The 23,758-nt window shown below is 41.5% G+C and overlaps 1 protein-coding gene and 1 non-coding gene across 2 annotated transcripts in view; one reads left to right on the top strand and one right to left on the bottom strand.

The window, feature by feature from the left end:
- Nucleotides 1–5,588: 5,588 nt before the first annotated feature.
- Nucleotides 5,589–23,758, bottom strand: part of LOC129853899 (coiled-coil domain-containing protein 60-like) — a 61,736-nt gene continuing 43,566 nt past the window's right edge. The window contains exons 8-13 of the mRNA XM_055920384.1: nucleotides 22,104–22,203; nucleotides 21,621–21,698; nucleotides 18,787–18,927; nucleotides 11,601–11,738; nucleotides 10,428–10,617; nucleotides 5,589–7,212 (exon numbers count right to left, since the gene is read on the bottom strand). Coding sequence (XP_055776359.1) covers nucleotides 7,120–7,212; nucleotides 10,428–10,617; nucleotides 11,601–11,738; nucleotides 18,787–18,927; nucleotides 21,621–21,698; nucleotides 22,104–22,203 — 740 coding nt within the window. The 3' untranslated portion in view covers nucleotides 5,589–7,119. The remainder of the gene's footprint in view (nucleotides 7,213–10,427; nucleotides 10,618–11,600; nucleotides 11,739–18,786; nucleotides 18,928–21,620; nucleotides 21,699–22,103; nucleotides 22,204–23,758) is intronic.
- trnaw-cca (transfer RNA tryptophan (anticodon CCA)) lies at nucleotides 11,409–11,480 on the top strand. The gene has a single exon. It is a non-coding gene; the product is annotated as a tRNA-Trp (tRNA).

Genomic DNA, 23,758 nt, shown 5'->3' with positions numbered 1-23,758 from the left:
TCCAGGACCTTGAAATGCTTCTTACGAAGCCACTCCTTCATTGCCCGGGCGGTGTGTTTGGGATCTTTGTCATGCTGAAAGACCCAGCCACGTTTCATCTTCAATGCCCTTGCTGATGGAAGGAGGTTTTCACTCAGAATCTCACGATACATGGCCCCATTCATTCTTTCCTTTACACGGATCAGTTGTCCTGGTCCCTTTGCAGAAAAACAGCCCCAAAGCATGATGTTTCCACTCCCATGCTTCACAGTAGGTATGGTGTTCTTTGGATGCAACTCAGCATTCTTTGTCCTCCAAACACGACGAGTTGAGTTTTTACGAAAAGTTCTATTTTGGTTTCATCTGACATTCTCCCAATCTTCTTCTGGATCATCCAAATGCTCTCTAGCAAACTTGGGATTTTTGCTCTCCGTTCTTGTGATCATTTTGACCCCACGGGGTGAGATCTTGCGTGGAGCCCCAGATCGAGGGAGATTATCAGTGGTCTTGTATGTCTTCCATTTCCTAATAATTGCTCCCACAGTTGATTTCTTCAAACCAAACTGCTTACCTATTGCAGATTCAGTCTTCCCAGCCTGGTGCAGGTCTACAATTATGTTTCTGGTGTCCTTTGACAGCTCTTTGGTTTTGGCCATAGCGGAGTTTGGAGTGTGACTGTTTGAGGTTGTGGACAGGTGTCTTTTATACTGATAACAAGTTCAAACAGGTACCATTAATACCGGTAACGAATGGAGGACAGAGGAGCCTCTTAAAGAAGAAGTTACAGGTCTGTGAGAGCCAGAAATCTTGCTTGTTTGTAGGTGACCAAATACTTATTTTCCACCATAATTTGCAAATAAATTCATTAAAAATCCTACAATGTGATTTTCTGGATTTTTTTTTCTCATTATGTCTGTCATAGTTGAAGTGTACCTATGATGAAAATTACAGGCCTCTCTCATCTTTTTAAGTGGGAGAACTTGCACAATTGGTGGCTGACTAAATACTTTTTTGCCCCACTGTATATATGGGTGGACCCCAGCTGTAAATCACCTCGGATGTATCCCTCCGCCGTGGCGTGATCCATAAAGCTCACATACATAATCTTTGTTTTTAAGCCCTGATATTTTACCTTTATTTAACTAGGCAAGTCAGTTAAGAGCAACTTCTTAATTTCAATGACAGCCTAGGAACAGTGCCTTGTTCAGGGGCAGGACAACATTGGTGGTGAAAAGTTTGATTAAACAATTCAAAGACTGAAATTAATACATCAGATGACAAATATTTAGGAGAGCAAATCGATATTCAATCCCAAAATCAGCTGTAACTGCCAATAATAAAACAAAGCTTTAAACTATGTTTGGTTGAACCTGAATCCAGAAAATGAATTGTGAAGTCGCTTCCGGACACGGCTTCCTCACCACTCTAATACACACTCCTGCATCGCCATGATTTCACTTTTTGTACATGTGGCAGTTTACTCTGCTAGAACGAGAAGCTGTCTGTCTGTTGGAAAGCTACAGCATCTCTCCTTAAACCAAAACTTCCCCCACAGTATAACAACATATCCCTTTAAAACCCACCTCACAGTGGAGTTTCTCTGGTAAAGTAACAGTATAGCTATAATTGTCCTGATGAAACCCACAACATGAAAGCTAAAACCACCTAACAAAAACACAGAACTACATCTACTACAAGATCTTCTATCATTGGGTATAGGAACCACATATCTAAACACCAGCTAAATGTGTTTTGATATAAACAGTATTTTAACTTTCAGTTACTATAACCCCCAGTCCGTACTACAGCAACTCCAACTGTCATACCTAGAAGTACTAGCACCATATCAGATCACACACCAGGACAAGATTCACATTCTGGGTTATCTTTCTATCTAGGAAAATGTCATTTTCATCTAGAAAAATCTAATTTCCTCTAGGCTAAGATGCTTGACTGTTTGACCAACAGTGCAGTAAAGTAACTGAGCAAATGACAGAGGAAGAGGGAGGAAAGAGGGGGAGGAACAGCCTGTGACTGTTTCTTTTTTCACTTTTCTCTCTCGTTCACTGTTTCTATAAACAGAAAAACCCCCGTGGCTTGTTTTTAAGTGCCTGTCTCTGCCTGTGGGGAAGAACACACAGAGACAGTTATGTTCAGTCAACATAATCACAGGATACATGCACACACACACACACACACACACACACACATATGTGCGCACACACACACAATCATTTATTCAATAAAGATAGGCTCTTCAATGATATTTGCTTGCCTCATATTTCTTCCATCTTGGTTTCATTTTCATCTAGACCACCCACTAACATCACAGGACACATCCTGTAGAGACTAGCTTGTGTCAGTGCCCCAGTTTGTAAGTCAATGAACTGTTGCAATATCAAACAATTCTAAGATGAGGTCAAAGATAAATAGGTCTTCTCTTTGGACTTATGATCTGTTTTATCTATGACTTGGAAGGGCACTAAACATAAACAACTCTTACTGGAAGGATTTCAAAGGTATCAGATTCTACAGATTAAAAACTAAGCCAAGATCAAATCCAAACATTCTGCTTTTAATAAACAACATGCATTGCACCACCTAAGAACAAAAACAATATGGTTAATTTGTTTTAATCATAAGTTAGTGTCAGAGTATATCGTCATACTAGCCGTTGTACAACAGTGGTTTCTGTCTGCCTATCTCTGCTGTGAATGTGGCATGTGTACTTTACTTTAACTAGGCTATTTCAGTCTCATGGCTGTGAAGATAGCGTTCAGGTCAATGGCACCTGGCTAGCTAGTTAGTGAGTGACCGTCATGTCACTTTGAACTTGGATAAAAGTGACATTTGTGACATTAGGTTGGACTTGGTTGAACTTGTCAAAATCATTCTACTCCCCAATACTTCCAGAACAGTGTTCTGTTACTAAATGTCCATGGAAAACCTCATGAAAAGCTTAGATTGGTTGGAAGTTAATGCAGGCATTGCCAGTGAGTAAATACTAATACTAACAGTCCACAGTGCCCTCAACTCTGTTAGTAGTGATAAGATAAAGTCTACCTGTGCAAAGGGCCCATGGAGTGGAACCTTTCATCAATTGGGCCAAAAGGCCTTCCATGAAAATGGAACTACACACATGGAACATAAAGTACCAGTCAAAAGTTTGGACACACCTACAGTACTCATTCAAGGCTTTTTCTTTATTTGTACTATTTTCTAAATAACACATATGGAATCATGTAGTAGCCAAAATAGGGTTAAACAAATCAAAATATATGTTATATTTTAGATTATTCAAAGTAGCCACGCTTTACCTTGATGACAGCTTTGCACACTTTTGGCATTCTCTCAACCAACTTCATGAGGAATGCTTTTCCAACAGTCTTGAAGGAGTTCCTACATATGCTGAGCACTTATTGGCTGCTTTTACTTCACTCTGCGGTCGAACTCATCCCAAACCATCTCAACTGGGTTGAGGTCAGCTGATTGTGGAGACCAGGTCATCTGATGCAGCACCATCACTCTCCTTGTTGGTCAAATAGCCCTTACACAGCCTGGAGGTGTGTTTTGGGTCATTATCCTGTTGAAAAACAAATGATAGTCCCACTAAGCGCAAACCAGATGGGATGGCGTATCGCTGCAGAATGCTGTGGTAGCCATGCTGGTTAAGTGTGCCTTGAATTCTAAATAGATCACTGACAGTGTCACCAGCAAAGCACCCCTACACCATCATACCTCCTCCTCCATGCTTCACGGTGGGAACCACACATACGGAGATCCTCTGTTCCCCTACTCTGTCTCACAAAGACATGGCTGTTGTAACGAAAATACTCAAATTTTGACTTTCTTGGCCCAAGCAAGCCTCTTCTTCTTATTTCTGTCCTTTCGTAGTGGTTTCTTTGCAGCAATTAGACCATGAAGGCCTGATTCACGCAATCTCCTCTGAACAGTTGATGTTGAGATGTGTCTGTTACTTGAACTCTGTGAAGCATTTATTTGGACTGCAATCTGAGGTGCAGTTAACTCTAATGAACGTATCCTCTGCAGCAAAGGTAACTCTGGGTCTTCCTTTTCTGTGGCGGTCCTCATGAGAGCCAGTTTCATCAATGCGCTTGAGGGTTTTTGCGACTGCACTTGAAGAAACTTTCAAAGTTCTTGAAATGTTGACTGACCTTCATGTCTTAAAGTAATGATGGCCTGTCATTTCTCTATGCTTATTTGAGCTGTTCTTGCCATAATATGGACTTGGTATTTTACCAAATAGGACTGTCTTCTGTATACCACCCCTACCTTGTCACAACACAACTGATTGGCTAAAATGCATTAAGAAGGAAAGAACTTCCACAAATTACCTTTAACAAGGCACACCTCTTAATTGAAATGCATTCCAGCTGACTACTTCATGAAGCTGGTTGAAAGAATGCCAAGAGTGTGCAAAGCTGTCATCAAGGCAAAGGGTGTATATATTTTCATTTGTTTAACACTTTTTTGGTTGCTATATGATTCCATATGTGTTATTTCATAGGTGTGTGATGTCTTCACTATTATTCTACAATGTAGAAAATAGTAAAAATAAAGAAAAACCCTTGAATGAGTAGGTTTTTCCAAACATTTGACTGGTACTGGATAATACTACTCATGATACCATATGAACTGTGACACAGGCATGAGCCATTAAGTCATCTACTATACAGTTTGTCATCAATATTGTTGTTTCTATGGCTTCACATCCATTCACATTCATTTCAGTAGGATTACACATTAATAAAATGGCATTTACTGCAACCAACAAATTTCTTACAGAAATGCTTTTATTTATTCAGAGTTATGTTTGTTTTTCACCAAACATCAGTGGTTTATGCAAAAAAAATACATTTGACACAACACTACATTTCACATCACCGGTGGCGTCTTTTGATTTTGTAACCTCTCCACTTTGTTCAAACATGCCTTTCTCTCTGTATTTACACAACTATAAGTGTGAATAGAGCAGTGGTGTAGTCAGAAATCCATTGGTGGGTGGGCCTGACGAAATGTGGGTGTTGGCAGCCATCTTCCTGCAATTTTGCCATGGGGCAAAGAGAAAAATGTGTAGTTCTGTAGCTAATCTATTCTACGCATTTTGACATGAGGCTGATGGTATTCTACACAGTTTAACTTGAGGCTGAGAGAAAATGTTGCTGTTTTAAAGCTAATTTCCTGCATTTCTACACCTTTTACGATGGGGCATAGAGGAACGTGCAATATTATAGCTCACTTCCCCTCCCCAAACTTTGAGGTTAAGCTCTGGGGTTCAAACAGACTGTGTGGCATTCCTGAAATGTGTGATCGACACCCGTTTTCCCCCCTTCGCCCTCTCTCCCCCATCCCTGTCTCCTGTTCTCCCCTTCTCTCGCCCTTCTCCCTCTCTCCCCTCTGGGAGTCTACAAAGCCTTTGACACCACTACACAAACCCGGGGGGGGGGGGGTGGGGGGGGGGGGGGTGTACGCTCCAGCTCCCTCCCTCAATCCAACCATCCAAAAGAGAAAAAACACAACAGCTTATCACAGAATATAAGAAAGCTAGACAGTTATCTGCTGACAACAAACATTGAAACAAAGACACATGATGATAAGTTATTTTATTGCCATCGCAGCATTTAGTCATATTTCTACAGATAAATGACATATAGCGCCACAGACAGAATCACATAATTGTAACCTTTTAATCATTATTGTTTTAATGATCACATTCAGGATTTTGTGAAATCCTTTACAGACAGCTGTTGAAACACTGCATTCACAGTAACTCTTAACTAGTCTCCTCAAAGTCTTCACAAACAATTGTTTCCAGGCAGAGTTCATTATCTTTATCTAACAGGAGGCAAAGAGCCATTGGGTCAGGCTCTTTTATTCTCCAATAAAAGGGCTATCCATCAGACAAGGCCGGGGCTGGGGTAAGGGTTAGAGTTAGGCTGGAGCGGAGCCTGTATGGGCGTGGCACTGGGCTGATTTCAATAACAGACAACACGCTATCTATTATTGTTGTTTGGGATGTTTGTTTGGGAGGGAAAGGCGGTGGATGTGATGGGAACTGGAGAGGGATAGGGGGGGAGGGGTAAGAGGATGGTAGGAGGACGGGGAGGTAAAGAGTGGTGTGGGAAGGGAAGAGAAGGGAGGAGGAGTGGACTGGCGGAGGGAGGGAGAAAGGGATAAGGGGACGGTACAAGGACAGGGAGGTATTTGATGGCTCAGTGAAGCTTATCCTCCCGTGGGAGACATGATTTAAGTATGTTTGAAACGTAAACAAAAGGGAAACGGAGAACAAGTGGAAGTGAAATAAGAGCCCTGCTTCCCACAGTGGATATAAAGGAGGAAGACTCTGGATTGGAGTTGCATGTGGGATCACAGATCTAGGATCAGCTTAATCTCCCCCAAAACCTAACCTTAGGTCAGTTCAGAGACTATGGGCAACTATATTTGTGTATGTGTATGTGTGTGTGTCATCATCATCCATGGCCAGTGTGTGTGTGTTATTTAAATTGTATTTAACCTTTATTTAACTAGCAAGTCAGTTATAGAACAAATTCTTATTTTCAATGACGGCCTACCAGAAGGCAAAAGGCCTCCTGCGGGGACTGGGGCTGGGATTAAAAATAAAATAAAAATATAGGACAAAACACACATCACAACAAGAGCGACACCATAACACTACATGAAGAGGGACCTAAAACAACAACAACAGCATGGCAGCAACACAACATGGTAGCAGCACAAAACATGGTACAAACATTATTGGGCACAGACAACAGCACAAAGGGCAAGAAGGTAGAGACAACAAGACATCACGCAAGGCAGCCACAACTGTCAGTAAGTGTCCATGATTGAGTCTTTGAATGAAGAGATAAAACAGTCCAGTTTGAGTGATTTTTGCAGCTCGTTCCAGTCGCTAGCTGCAGCGAACTGAAAAGAGGAGCGACCCAGGGATGTGTGTGGGGACTTTAACAGAAGGTGAATGGCAGAACGGGTGGGTGTGTATTTAAATGTGTGAGCGTATTTGCGTGCACGTGTATTTTTTGGGGCGGGGGGGTCATTCCCCTGTGGTTGTCACATTTTCCTGGTATTAGTAAAAATGTGTACACCTCATTGGTGTTCGGGTTAGTGGTCCTGCTGCTGTGGAAGAGTGACCCTGGAGAGGAGCCACGAGTCATAGTCCTCTCTGGACATCTGGACAACATGCTCCCTGGCTATCTGAAGAGAGGGAGGGAGGGAGGGAGAGAGAGGGGAAGAGAGAGTTACCACGCACAGTTCCAAAGCATAGTACACTCTTAAAAGGTGCTATCTAGAATCTAAAAGGGTTATTTGTCTGTCCCCTTTGAAGAACCCTTTTTGGTTCCAGATAGAACTCTTTTGGTTCTAGGTAGAACCTTTTGGGTTACATGTAGAAGCCTTTCCACAGAGGGTTCTACATGGAACCAAAAAGGGTTATACCTGGAATCAAAAAGGGTTCTCCTATGCCCACATGAAAAAATACTATTTTATACTATGATATACTGTAAATACTATAGTATTCACTGTAGTGTTTTCGCAGCCTTCACTGGAGTGTTTTTGCGGACTTAAGTCTGCAAAAACACTACAGTGAATACTGTAGTATTTACAGTTAACTATAGTATAAATAATGCAGTAAAATAAAACTGTAGTATATACTATAGTAATTATTGTAGTTTTTTTTACGGCTTGTAGTATACTGTAGTATTTACTGTAGTGTTTTTGGGGTCATTACTGTAGTATTTACTGTAGTGTTCTCGGGGTCAATACTGTCGCATTTACTATAGTGTTTTTGTTTTACTATCTTTGACATAGAAGAGGAGGATTTCTCCTTCATGAAAACTACTGGAGGAATACTAAAATAGCGAATTGTCCAGGTAGGTACAGTAGGACTGGGGTCTGAATGGATAAATCAGCGTTTCTGCTCTTTTCTATTACATGTATGGAACACAATATATGGTCTATACTTGCCATGTAGGTTTCTCACTTATGGGTGGCACAAATTGCGATATGTAGGACCCCCCCCCCCCCCCCCCCCCCACACACACAACCCTGAGGTAAGCATCTAATTTATCACTCTGAATTCCTGTTATTAACTTATTCCAAACTGCTTTGTCTGGGGCTAGGGGCCATGAAGGCCGTCATCATCATCCATGGCCAGTGTGTGTGTGTGTGTGTGTGTGTGTGTGTGTGTGTGTGTGTGTGTGTGTGTGTGTGTGTGTGTGTGTGTGTGTGTGTGTGTGTGTGTGTGTGTGTGTGTGTGTGTGTGTGTGTGTGTGTGTGTGTGTGTGTGTGTGTGTGCGAGTGTGTGCGAGTGTGTGCATGCGTGAGTGCGTGCGTGTGTGGAGGGGTAGCAGTCTGTACCTAATCATTAGTCTCAATATGTTGGTTTGGATGGTGGGGGGGAGAGGGATGTTCTGTCTAGTGGAGGGATCATCAACTAGATTCAGCTGCAGGCCAATTTTTTCTTGAGCAGATGGTTGGGGGACTGGAACATAATTACAAATAATTTGTAGACTGCAAATTGACCGCAAGAAGCCCAAACAGATATAATATTTGACTAAAACATATTAATTTCAAACCTTGCTTAGATTTGTATATGAAATACTTGGGAACAGATTTCCCAAATTAAAATCACTCGGAGCTGATTTTCTGTTTAAAAATAAAAATAAAAATAATGTCCAACAAGGAAAAGAAATATTACAAAAATTTGGGGGGCCAAATAAAACCACATGCGGGGCCTCCAGGTGGGGAACCCTGGTCTAGTGTCTAGATTCCTACAATGTGTCTGTCTGGCTGCTGCGCATCACCCAGGTGGGTGCTGAATAATTGTTGTGGATGAGGTGAATTCTTGCCGTACAATGTTAAACACTTTCAACACTTTAAAAAGCTCTGTATAGACAATCAAAATGTAATATGGTAAATCAACAGACACTTTTATTCAAAGCGACTTGTACTTAAACTTTTGTGGCCTGAAAAGGGACTTGAACCATGGACCATTTGATAAATAAAATTGTAACCATGCCCTGGACAGCCTCTTCTGATAATGTTACCTGACTACAATTTGTTTTGTGTTCACCCCCAAACCCATGTTGGTTTAGACATCTCTCTGTCCTCAGGTCAATGTAGGTCCAGTTTTCCTTCAACTTCCAAACTGCTGATCCCAATGTGATTTGAACACACAACCATCTGATCTGAAGTCAGACACATTACCATTGCACCACAAGGTCTGGTCGTCTAGGGCTTGAAGAATGGTACAGTTCAATGCTCTATGAATTGTTTCTTGGCCAAAATTATGAATGTAATTAAATTCATGGTTGTACTATATACATGTACTATAAACAGTTCATGAGTATGTATATGTGAGGTAAGATGCTATTGTCCTAGTCCAAGTCGGGTACTGTTCAAGCTATCCAAGATCTGCCTCCCACTGTAACAAGGTGGTCAGTTTCTCATGACATAGGCCTCCCTTCCATTTCTTTCCAAAGAGAAAGACAAGGGGGTGCATTCTATTAAATGAAAACAGCTTCCCACTGTCTACAGTAGTTACTAATGACTGGGTAGCACAACAGCACCGCATCTGACTCCAGATCAGATGGTTGTGTGTTCACATGGGGGTGGGTGCTTTTGAGCTTGAGTGAACTGGGCCTGCTCTGACAAGCACTGGAGATTAATTGGCTGTTGAATTAACACAGTTTTGGAGGCCACCGATAGCTCTCTTATGGGAAGACGTAAATTGCATACTCCTCAGTGGTGTAAAGTACTACTTACGTAGTTTTTTAGGGGTATCTTTACTTTACTATTTCTATTTGACAACCTTTACTTTTTATTTTTTTTAACATTTTTAATTTAACTTTTATTTACTTCACTACATTCCTAACAAAAATAATGTACTTTTTACTCCTTACATTTTCCCTGACACCCAAAAGTACTCGTTACATGATAAATGCTTCACTTTTACTTGAGTAACTTTCTATTAAGGTGTCTATACTTACTCAAGTATGACAATTGTGTACTTTTTCCACCACTGAAACTCATTGCGTCCTCTCTCCTCGTCTCATTTTAAAAACCCATTTGATGAGAAAGCCAGAGGTTCCTCCCATCGGACCTCTTCCTCCAATGGAGATGAGGAGAGCGGATGAGAGGAGTATGCAATTGAGATATTCCCTATCTGAGGCAGAGGCATTGCAGTCAGGAAACATGTCTTCAAATAATCTTTTGTACAAACACAATTATTTCCCCTTTTTAAAATGTTATATATTGTATGTGGCCCAAGCAGGAATCAAACCCACAACTAGCACCATGTTTAAACCAAGTGACCAACCAAGAAACAATGCACTTCATTAAAAACTTCCTTAAACAAATAAAGCATAATAATGAATTCACTATAAATCCATTATTATTTGATGTGTCCGTACCTCAATGGCAACACAGAGGTCAGGTAGGCAAAGCTCCCAGGGCTGTAGACCCCCCAACATCTTCAGGAAGACATGGGGTCGCACCTTGGGGGTCCGTTCATCTGCGAAGCGGCTGAGTTTCTCCAGAACTCGGCTCACCCCTCTGTCCTGAGACACCTCTGGAGGGAGATTGCTCAGTAGAGAGGACAGCCTGGATGGATAGGATGAAAAATACATACAGTATAAATAATCTATAAATAAGCCTGGATGGGACATAGGACACATTGTAGAGGAATTCAATTGATTTCACACAAAGTTACAAACTGTTGTGCAAACATTCAAATTGTACATCAACATGCAAAAACGTGTACGCACACACACACACACACACATTTACCCATGTATGAGTGCACAGTAACGTTTACAAATGTATGAGTGCACAGTAACGTTTACAAATGTATGAGTGCACAGTATCGACTCTAAAAATAAAGAGAGTCACACACTGTATATAAGCTCCCAGTAATGTATTGGGTAAACCCTGAAGAATGCACAGTTAAAGAAACAGCTTCTGGTAAAGAAGAATAGCCGTATTAGACTGAAAGATATAAGGTAATTTTGTCAAACTTGTGAGACCCCATGCTCATTAGTTGCTAATTCAACATATTTGCTGCTACTTCACTCAATCCCATTTTAAAAGTCTCGCTTCCTAACTTTTTTACATTCCTTGAGACCAACCAGAAATTTTTCTTTGGCCAAATATTTTCAGATTATGTGGTCTACCAGGCCCACCCAATCAGATTGAGCAAAACCCCCAAAATAATACATTATTATAAAAAAATAATAATACAGAAATATGCCAAAAATACACTATCGTAGCAGTGCAAAAAAGATTTGTGGCTAACAAAAGCTATAGTGATGTCCCTGGCCTCTATTTGACTTCCTAGGGGAAAGATAGGGAAGTGCATTCTATGAAATGGCATCAGACACCCTAGCTAGTCACAGGACTTCGTGGCGCAACGGTAGCGCGTCTGACTCCAGATCAGAAGGTTGCGTGTTCAAATCACGTCGGGGTCAGAAGTTTTGTGAAGTTTTGAAAACACAGATGGGTGGACAGAGGGATCACATACACAGATGAGGAAACAAACATACATTCCAACATTCCAATCCACGTGATGGGTATTGCAGATGCATTACCACATGTTGTTGTTGCTGCAGTCTGTCTCCGGGGGTTTCACGCCGGTGATCCGTGAGGTCACATGACGAGGGATGAGGTGAGAGTAGGTCACATGACACAGGGCCTGGAACCTCTGGATGCCACTCTCCAGCCTCTTCCTGTACAGGGAGTACAGAGAGAAAAGGAAGAGAGCAGAGAGGGGGAAAGAGAGACGGGGTGGGCACAGTGAGAGCAAAGAAAGGGAGGGGACATACTGTAATAAGATGCATACAGGAGAGATACTTAATCCTCTGACATTAACCATATAATTAGATAACAGGGTGCAATGGGGAAATTTAAAATGAGCAACGTTGATATTTAGTTAGAATGATCAACACAATGTTTAGCATACAGTACCTGGCGTTTCTGTAAAAAACATCATTTCCAGTGTTGTTTTTGGGACACTCAAGGTGTGGGCTGATGGTCACTAGAGTTGAAGCTGAATGTTTAGGATAAGGGCCTGACCAGAGAAGGCTAGCTAGACATTTTCTCTGCTTCTGTGCGGGTCTCCCTGTTGCAAATTGTAATAAACCAGATAGATTTTTGATTGACTTTACCAATTACTGATATTTTATGTTCACCTATTACACAGCGCAAACTGGATGAGAAGTCTTCATTTATTTAATTTTTAACCTTTATTTAATTAGGCAAGTCAGTTAAGAACAAAATCGTATTTACAATGACGGCCTACCCCGGCCAAACCCTAACACGGACGACACTGGGCCAATTGTGCGCCGTCCTATGGGGCTCCCAATCATGGCTGTTTGTGATACAGCCTGGAATCGAACCAGAGTCTGTAGTGAGATGCAGTGCCTTAGACCGCTGCACCACTTGAGAGCCCTATGTGAAAACAAATCTATATTGAGGAGCACTGCAATAAAGTACTCAGAAGTCAGCTGCGAGTTAATGTACAAAGAAAAGTGACACAGTGCTTCAAGTAAAAGGTCCTGACCTGGGACAAACTAACATTGAAATGTTGTCCGCTTTTTTTAGGGGGTAGATCAGCTTTAATATTGCAGATAGATTGTAGCTTCCAATTGTCTGCATCACTTCCAATCCCCCATATATATTTTTGGCAAATATATATACAGTACCAGTCAAAAGTTTGGACACAAGTTCGTTTTTTATTTCTTTTTACTATTTTCTACATTGTAAAATAATAGTGAAGACATCAAAACTATGAAATAACACATATGGAATCATGTAGTAACCAAAAAAGTGTTAAACAAATCAAAATGTATTTTATATTTGAGATTCTTCAAAGTAGCCACCCTTTGCCTTGATGACAGCTTTGCACACGCTTGGCATTCTCTCAACCAGCTTCACCTGCTGAGCACTGCTGAGCTCTTGTTGGCTGATTTTCCTTTTTCATGATTTTCCTTCACCAACTCATCCCAAATAATCTAAATTGGGTTGAGGTCGGGTGATTGTGGAGGCCATGTCATCTGATGCAGCACTCAATCACTCCTTCTTGGTCAAATAGCCCTTACACAGCCTGGAGGTGGGTAGGGTCATTGTCCTGTTGAAAAACAAATGATAGTCCCATTAAACGCAAACCAAATGGGATGGCGTATCGCTGCAGAATGCTGTGGTAGCCATGCTGGTTAAGTGTGCCTTGAATTCTAAATGAATCACAGACAGTGTCACCAGCAAAGCACCCCCACACAATAACAACTCCTCCTCCATGCTTCACTGTGGGAACCACACACACGGAGATCATCCATTCACCTACTCTGCGTCTCACAAAGACATGGCGTTGGAACCAAAAATCTCAAATTTGGAATCATCAGACCAAATGACAGATTTTCACTGGTCTAATGTCCATTGCTCCTGTTTCTTTGCCCAAGCAAGTCTCTTCTTCTTATTGGTGTCCTTTAGTTGTGGTTTCTTTGCAGCAATTAGACCATGAAGGCCTGATTCACACAGTCTCCTCTGAACAGTTGATGTTGAGATGTGTCTGTTACTTGATCTCTGTGAAGCATTTATTTGGGCTGCAATTTCTGAGGCTGGTAAATGAACTTATCCTCTGCAGCAAAGGTAACTCTGGGGCTTCCTTTCCTGTGGCGTACTCATGAGAGCCAGTTTCATCATAGCGATGGATGGTTTTTGCGACTGCACTTGAAGAAACTTCAAGTGCAGCTAAATATTGCAATTCTTCAGGCATTCCAGGACCTGTGACCAAAAACAAGCTACATATGGACAGTAGCAAAACAAAAGTATCTAATGATTCTGTCTCTTTGCCGCAAAATCTGCAGAGCTGGGAAGGTTGTATCCCCCATATAAATAACATTCTATTGGTTGCAAGAATTTTGTAAAATAATTTAAATGGAAAAATTCAAAGTTTTTAATCTGGCGTCGTTTTGCATATCAATTCATCAAGGCGGGGACCGAGCGGGGAGCGAAAGACTGAAAAACAGCTTCTATCTCAAGGCCATCAGACTGTTAAACAGCCATCACTAACATTGAGTGACTGCTGCCAACATACTGACTCAACTCCAGCCACTTTAATAATGGAAAAATTGATGTAATCAATTTATCACTAGCCACTTTATATAATGTTTACATACCCTACATTACTCATCTCATATGTATATACTGTACGCTATACCATCTACTGCATCTTGCCATCTTGATGTAATTAAATGTATCACTAGCCACTTTAAACAATGCCACTTTATATAATGTTCTCATACCCTACATTACTCATCTCATATGTGTATACTGTACGCTATACCATCTACCACATCTTGCCATCTTGATGTAATGTATCACTAGCCACTTTAAACAATGCCGCTTTATATGTTTTCATACCCTACATTACTCATCTCATATGTATATACTGTACTCTATACCATCTACTGCATCTTGCCTATGCCGTTCGGCCATCACTCATTTATATATTTTTATGTACATATTCCTATTCATTCCTTTACACTTGTGTGTGTATAAGGTAGTTGTTGTGAAATTGTTAGGTTATATTACTTGTTAGATATTACTGCATGGTTGTAACTAGAAGCAGAAGCATTTCGTTACACTTGCATTAACATCTGCTAACCATGTGTATGTGACAAATACATTTGATTTTACATTTGATTTGATTCATAAACTATGTGGCATGGTATCTGTACGTCAAAAATCTCTTCCCAACTATTTTACAATCTATATGGCACGGCTGTCAATTTTTTGGTCCTTAAATGAAACTAGTATACTTTTTTATTTATCACAATTTTCTTTAACCAATTATGTCCTTTATGCAGAGCCGACAGACAAGTTCCTTACTTTTTTCCCCTTGCACTCTCCTCTTCCATTTTTGCAGTACGTCTGCAATTAGTTGGTTGTAATTTTGGGTAGAGCAGACATTTCCATGTGTTTTTGTTAGCTGCATGTGTGACATAACTTCCCCAGTCCTATTTATGAAATAATTTACGAAGATTTACAACGATTCTTTTTAATCAATTACTATATTTGAGTATTATTTGTTGTATCATTTGTTCTGTCTTTTCTGGTGGATTAAATTTAAATTGCAACCAACTTTCTATGGCTTGTTTTAAAAATAGCAATATATGGGAGATGATTTCCTTTTCAAATAACTGAAAGTGAGAGGTTGTAATCTGAATAAAGGGAAAAAGGCCATTCTTGAACATAGGGTGAGACATTCATACTATTTTTTGCTAGAGAACCAGTTTGGATTTAAGTATTACTTTTGCATGACTGAAGCCTTTAGTGAGAAGTCTAATGCTTTAATATTTAATCATTTCTGCCCTCCAAATTCATATTCATTATATAAATAGGCCCAATTAACTTTGTCTGGCTTGCCGTTCCAATTAAAATGGAATATTGTTTTCTCATATAATTAAAAAAATGTTCGCTAGATGTAGGGCAAGACCATAAACAAATAGGTAAACTGGGATATGACTAAAAAGTTCATCAGGGCGATTTTTCCACAAATAGACAGGTATTTACCTTTCCATGGTAGCAAGATCTTATCTATTTTTGCTAACTTTCTATAAAAATGTATCGGAGTGAGATTATTTATTTATTTTGGGATATGTATACCAAGTATATCCACATCACCATCAGACCATTTTATTGGTAAACTACACGGTAATGTAAAATTTGTATTTTTTAGTGATCCAATACGTAATATATATTTAACCATCGAAAGGCGACTGGGAATATGGCCGAATACAAACAGTGTAGTTATTCCCTCCGCAAGGCAATCAAACAAGCAAAATGTGGGTATAAAGTGGAATCCCAATTCAACGGCTCAGACACGAGACACATGTGGCGGGGTCTACAGACAATCACGGACTACAAAGGGAAAACCAGCCACATCACAGACACCAACGTCTTGTTCCCAGACAAACTAAACACCTTCTTTGCACCACTTTGAGGATAATACAGTGCCACCGACGCAGCCCGCTACCAAGGACTGTGGCCTCTCTTTCTCCGTGGCCGACGTGAGCAAGACATGTAAATGTGTTAACCCTCGCAAGGCTGCCGGCCCAGACGGCATTCCTAGCCGCGTCCTCAGAGCATGCGCAGACCAGCTGGCTGGTGTGTTTACGGACATATTCAATCTCTCCCTATCCCAGTCTGTTGTTCCCACATGATTCAAGATGGCCACCATTGTTCCTGTACCCAAGAATGCAAAGGTAACTGAATGCCCCGTAGCACTCACTTCTGTCATCATCCAGGTCGCAATTGTAAATGAGAACGTGTTCTCAATTTGCCTACCTGGTTAAATAAAGGTGAAATAAATAAATAAAAATCATGAAGTGCTTTGAAAGACTAGGTAAGGATCATATCACCTCCACCTTACCTGTCACCCTAGACCCACTTCAATTTGCTTACCACCCCAATAGGTCCACAGATGATGCAATCGCCATAACACTGCACACTGCCCTATCCCATCTGGACAAGAGGAATACCTATGTAAGAATGCTGTTCATTGACTACAGCTCAGCATTCAACACCATAGAACCCCCCAACTCATCATTAAGCTTGAGGCCCTGGGTCTCAACCCCGCCCTGTGCAATTAGGTCCTGGACTTCCCGGGCCGCCCCCAGGTGGTGAAGGTAGGAAACAACATCTCCACTTTGCTGATCCTCAACACTGGGGCCCCACAAGGGTGCATGCTCAGTCCCCTCCTGTAGTCCCTGTTCACCCATGACTGCGTGGCCATGCACGCCTCCAACTCAATCATCAAGTTTGCAGAAGACACAACGGTAGTAGGCTTGATTACCAACAACGACGAGACGGCCTACAGGGAGGAGGTGAGGGCTCTCGGAGTGTGGTGTCAGGAAAAAAAACCTCTCACTCAACATCAACAAAACAAAGGAGATGATTGTGGACTTCAGGAAACAGCAGAGGGAGCACCCCCCTATCCACATCGACCATACAGCAGTGGAGAAGGTGGAAAGTTTTACGTTTCTCGGCGTACACATCACGGACAAACAGAAATGGTCCACCCACACAGACAGTGTGGTGAATAAGGCGCAACAGCACCTCTTCAACCTCAGGAGGCTGAAGAAATTTGACTTGTCACCAAAAACCCTCACAAACTTTTACAGATGCACAATTGAGAGCATCCTGTCGGGCTGTATCACCGCCTGGTATGGCAACTGCACCACCCACAACCGTAGGGCTCTCCAGATGGTAGTGTGGTTTGTACAACGCATCACCGGGGGCAAACTACCTGCCCTCCAGGACACCTACACCACCCGATGCAAGACCAAAAAGAGCATCAAGGACAACAACCACCCGAGCCACTGCTTGTTCACTCAGCTACCATCCAGAAGGCGAGGTCAGTACAGGTGCATCAAAGCTGGGACCGAGAGACTGAAAAACAGCTTCTATCTCAAGGCCATCAGACTGTTAAACAGCTGTCACTAGCATAGAGAGGCTGCAGCCTACATACACAGACGTGAAATTATTGGCCACATTAATAGATGGAACACTAGTCACTTTACTAATGTTTACATATGATATGTATATACTACCTATTGCATCTTGCCTATGCCACTCTGTTATTGCTCATCCATATATTTATATATTCTTATTCCTTTACTTAGATTTGTTTGTATTTGGTATCTGTTGTAGAATTGTTAGATATTACTGCATTGTCAGAACTAGAAGCATTTCGCTACACTCTCAATAACATCTGCTAACCATGTGTATATGCCCAATAACATTTGATTTATAGTACACTTATCATAATTAGGTTGTCTGCTTCTTTCCCCAGAGAAAGATGTGGGCAAATTCAAAGAAACAGTCTCATACTGCCTGGTTAGTTACCTATGACCTTGTGGTGTGGTTGTTCAGAGACCAACTTACCTCATTTTACATATTTAGCAGATGCTCTTATCCACAGCAACTTACAGTAGATGACTGCATACATTTAAATATTTGTTTGTACTGGTCCCCCGTGGAAATCAAACCCACAATCCTGGCATTGCAAGTGCCATGCTCTACCAACTGAGCCACATGGGACCAGTGCTGGTCAGAGCAGGCCCCGTTTTCATTCATGCTTAAAAACATGAATCCTGACATGATTTGAATGCGCAACCTTCTGATCTGGAGTCCGACGCATTACTGTTGCGCCACAAGGTCCTAAGTAAGTAGACTGTTTGATATCTTTCTGCTGGGAATGAGAAACTGAACACCATGTGAGGATCAGCACTTCGAGAGGCCTGATAGCTCAGTTAATACACCACCAGACTTTGTGGCGCAACAGTAGCGCGTCTGACTCCAGATTGCAAGTTTACGTGTTCAAATCATGTCGTGGTCAATGCTTTTGAGACTAAAAACTGACCGGCACTAGAGATTAATTGGTCATTGAACAAACATGGCTTTAGAAGACAACACAGGCATGCCTCTCTCTCTGAGGAAAAGGGACAAAAGTCAGATTGGGGCTCCCGAGTAGCGCAGCGGTCTAAGGCGTGGCATCTCAGTGCAAGAGGTGTCACTACAGTCCCTGGTTTGAATCCAGGCTCTATCACATCTGGCTGTGATTGGGAGTCCCATAGGGCGGTGCACAATTGGCCGGGGTAGGCCGTCATTGTAAATAAGAATTTGTTCTTAACTGACTTGCCTAGGTAAACTAATATAAACATTTGTGGAGGTGAGTTGTGACCAGAACTAGATGGTCAGAGAGGGGACAGTCACCTGGCGTTGTGGTCCAGACTGTCACTGAAGCTCTGGGCCAGCTCCTCTGCTCTCTCCTCATAGGCTTTCCTCATATCCCACAGCATGGACCTCTTACTGCTGATCAACTCACTGGTGGCTGACAGAGGCTTGGCAGGACAACTATACACAGAGAGAGAGAAAAAGAAAGATAATTACTTGAAACATTGGATATAATTTACCAAAAAACTGAGCAAACTAGAATGCTATTTGGCTCTAAACAGAGAGTACACAGTGGCAGAATACCTGACCACTGTTACAGACCAAAAATTAAGGAAATCTTTGACAATGTACAGACTCAGTGAGCATAGCCTTGCTATTGAGAAAGGCCCCCGAAGGCAGACCTGGCTCTCAAGTGAAGACAGGCTATGTGCACACTGCCCACAAAATGAGGTGGAAACTGAGCTGCACTTCCTAACCTCCTGCCAAATATATGACCATTTTAGAGACACATATTTCCCTCAGATTACACAGATCCACAAAGAATTCGAAAACAAATCTAATTTTGATAAACTCCCATATCTATTGGGTGAAATATGTGCAATCATAACAGCAAGATTTGTGACCTGTTGCCACAAGAAAAGGGCAACCAGTGAGAACAAACAACATTGTAAATACAACCTATATTTATATTTATTTATTTTCCCTTTTGTACTTGTATATAGACATAATATGACATTTGAAATGTCTTTACTATTTTGGAACTTTTGTAAGTGTAATGTTTACTGTTCATTTTTTATTGTTTATTTCACTTCTGCTAATGATCTATTTCACTTGCTTTGGCAATGTAAACATATATTTCCCATGACAATAAAGCTCTTAAATTGAATTGAGAGACAGAGAGAGAGACAGAATGATTTGCAATACAAAAACATAACATGTACAGTGCATTCGGAAAGTATTCAGACCTGTTGACTTTTCCCACATTTTGATGTTTTCTTTTGTCATCATACTAAACATAAGGACAAAGCAAAAACTGGTTTTACTTTTGTACATTTTCGCAAATGTATAAATAAAAAAAACTGGAAATATCACATTTACATAAGTATTCCGACCCTTTACTCAGTACTTTGCTGAAGCACCTTTGGCAGCGATTACAGTCTCGAGTCTCCTTGGGTATGAAGCTACAAGCTTGGCACACCTGTATTTAGGGAGTATCTAACATTATTGTGTACAGATCCTCTCAAGCTCTCTCAGGTTGGATGGGGAGCGTCGCTGCACAGCTATTTTCAGGTGTCTCCAGAGATGTTCAATTGTGTTCAAGTCCGGGCTCTGGCTGGGCCACTCAAGGACATTCAGAGACTTGTCCCGAAGCCACTCCTGCGTTGTCTTAGCTGTGTGCTTAGTGTCATCATCCTGTTGGAAGGTGAACCTTCGCCCCAGACTGAGGTCCAGAGCGCTGTGGAGCAGGTTTTCATCAAGGATCTATCTGTACTTTGCTCCGTTCATCTTTCCCTTGATCCTGACCAATCTCCCAGTCCCTGCCACTGAAAAACATCCCCATAGCATTATGCTGCCACCACCATGCTTCACCGTCGGGATGATGCCAGGTTTCCTCCAGACATAGCGCTTGGCATTCAGGTCAAAGAGTTCAATCTGGTTTCATCAGACCAGAGAATCTTGTTTCTCATGGTCTGAGAGTATTTCGGTTCCTTTTGGCAAACTCCAAGTGGGCTGTCATGTGCCTTTTACTGAGGAGTGGCTTCCGTCTGGCCACTCTACCATAAAGGCCTGATTGGTGGAGTGCTGCAGAGATGGTTGTCCTCCTGGAAGGTTCTCCCATCTCCAAAGAGCTCTGTCAGTGATCATCGGGTTCTTGGTCACCTCCCTGACCAAGACCTTTCTCCCCCGATTACTCAGTTTGGCCAGGCGGTCAGCTGTAGGCAGAGTCTTGGTGGTACCAAACTTCTTCCATTTAAGAATGATGGAGGCCACTGTGTTCTTGGGGACCTTCAATGCTTCAGATATTTTTTGGTACCCTTCTCCAGATCTATGCCTCGACACAATCCTGTCTCTACACACAATTCCTTCGACCTCATGGCTTGGTTTTTTCTCTGACATGCACTGTCAACTGTGGGACCTTATATAGACAGGTGTGTGCCTTTCCAAATCATGTCCAATCAATTGAATTTACCACAGGTGGACTCTAATCAAGTTGTAGAAACATCTCAAGAATGATCAATGGAAACAGGATGCACCTGAGCTCAATTTCGAGTCTCATAGCAAAGGGTCTGAATATTTATGTAAATAAGGTATTTCTGTTTTTGTTTAAATGTGATTTTTTATTTTTATAAACTGTTTACGGTTTGTCATTATGGGGTATTGTGTGTAGATTGATGAGGAAAAAAATACATTTTTTCCATTTTAGAATAAGGCTGTAACGTAACAAAATGTAGAAAAAGTCAAAGGGTCTGAATACTTTCTGAATGGACTGAAATTACACACAATGCAGGCTTAGCAGGGAAACTTTATATACTGTATATGTATTTTTTTTTATACAATACCATGATTGATAGATTGATTGACTGATTGAGTTGTTGTGACTAGAGCTAGAGAGACAGTGGCTTTAGCAGGACAACTACACACAGAGACAGAGACAAGGCTTTTTTCAATACAACACAGTTACACTCAATGCAATATCATACTCAATGTAATGCAGTATAGTAAAGTAGTGTAGGCAACATTTTCTGTCTGCAAAATAGCTCTTCCTCGCAAACCTGACATCTTCTGGCGCAAAGCAGAATTTATTTTGATTCTGCAGCTGGTGGAACGGTAGAAAAGTAGTAGTAATTTGAGTTTAGGTGTAGCAAGTCAACCTTTTGGGTCTTGGTGTGTCTTTGGTCTTGGTGCGCGTTGTGTTGTCCCCTCTCTGAGGGGTGGGTTGGGTAGGTGGCCTGTTGTGTGAGGGAACAAATCCGTTAGTATTTAGTTAGGGCGTTTACATATTAGATCACCCTCTCACCCTGGGGTCTGGAGTTAACACGGGGTTGAAGTCTGCGTGGAAATGCAAATGTTTAATTGCTAACCTGGTCACCATTGGGTCGGCATGATATGCCTTTACTTTACTCAGTCGACATTATGTAATCATCCACTAGCTCAATTCCAACAGCCTCTACATACATAGCCATTTATGAAGTTGTTAATTCCAGAGATAACTTGTCTCGGTACCCCTTTAATCTATTGCCGAGGAAAGGAAAAGAGAGGAGCAGGAGAGTAAGGGGTGAAAGCGGAAAGAGCAAATGCAGAAGAGTAGTGACCAGAAAGGGGAGTGGAATGTGGCTAGGCCTAGGGGGCGTTACCGGTATCCGACAGTCAAAGTGCCGTCGCCATGAATCTGCTCTGGACCACTTAAGTCTTTGGTGACACTCTGGTGGACTTCATCGAGCAGCTTCTGAAGGTCTGGGCGGAGAGGCAGTAAACATGAACAATGACAACATTAAAATTACAACTTTTTGTTGGTCTCTCTGTAGCCTATAGGGCTCACGTCTCACAGGTGTCACCGCTAAAGGGTTGTCTTTATTTTTTTAGAGACGATTCAACATAGAAAAGATTTACTTTTTTTAAAGAAACAAAATCATAAAAGTCGAATAGTAGGCTATTTAATGAGAAAATCAAAAGTTGTCATCGCTCTGCTCAGAGTAATTGCCAGAAGGACTTGGTAGAGGATGGCACTTGCAATGCCAGGGTTGTGGGTGCAATTCCCACAGGGGACCAGTATTACAATGTATGCACTCTGGATAAGAGTGTCTACTAAATGACTAAAATGTTAACGTAAGGAGAGTAGCGTTTTATGAGACAAAAATGATCCCCTAGCTCCCTCTGCTGTTCATATGCAGTAATGAATTCAAAGTCAGTTCAGATGAACAGAGATTGTCCGCTACAGAACAAGATCTCTTTGAAACACACTATGGTGGAATCACAAGTGACACACACAAAATGACATTGCACTAAATCTTCATAAAGCACTCGAATAGAATGGAATACATGAATCAAAATATGAAAATACACCAACTAGAATTATGCAACTTATATTACGTGAGACAAAATGAATAACGTGGTGATTAATGTGCTAGATACCTCATAGGAAAACCCCACCATAAAACACACCGTCAAAAATGATAATAGCCAATCATTGTAACCAATTGTTCTGGCTTTAGATTTAATATAATTTTATAATTAACTCATAATATAAATGTATTATCTTTTATGAAAATATTCAAATAATCAGTGCCTAAATGTTGATTCCTTTTTCATCAAAGAGTTTTTAAAATGAAAAAAGAAAGTTCCTCCCTTCACACTAATTTTTGCATCCCAAATAACACCCTATCTCCTATATTGTGCACTGCTTAGTGCACTACATAGGGAAGAGGGACGCATACTTCTTTTATTATTTTATTTTTCAGGTAAAAATGTGCCTTGGGGCGGGCGGAGTGAGTGAGCTCAGCTGAATATCTCTGGTGCCCAATTTCTGGATTTGAGGCATAACTCTGTGGATTATGGAGAAGAGCAGTTAATTGCTTTAACCTATGAGGGGGGGATACGACAACGAACTGACGATGACTCGGGCAAACAAAACTAGTCTTTCGTCAGAATGTGATAGCATAACGAAGGCTCTGATCACTTGGATAGATCAGTTGACTAATTATCCTCCAGCTTTGATGCAAAACACTCTGGGAAGCCAGAGCTGGAGAGTAGTGAGGGAGGATTTAGCTAGCCATCCAGCTAGCGGGCCCTTTAGTGACCTGACTACAGTGACCAGGGTAGAAAGCAGCAGTGTTGTGTTGGGCTTCATTACTGGAACAGCATGGGATGAAATCAACCCAAAGGAACCAACGCAAAGCTCTGAGAGCGAGTGGGCCTTTCCCCCTGGCACGCGCACTACAGACACATCTGGAGGCTTTCTCTCGCTCACTTCTGACTCCTATACTGCATCTGAAATGGCGCTCTATTCCCT

Source organism: Salvelinus fontinalis, chromosome 4 (genome assembly GCF_029448725.1).
Source record: "Salvelinus fontinalis isolate EN_2023a chromosome 4, ASM2944872v1, whole genome shotgun sequence".
Lineage (NCBI taxonomy): Eukaryota > Metazoa > Chordata > Actinopteri > Salmoniformes > Salmonidae > Salvelinus > Salvelinus fontinalis.
This window is presented reverse-complemented; position numbering and strand designations above follow the sequence as displayed.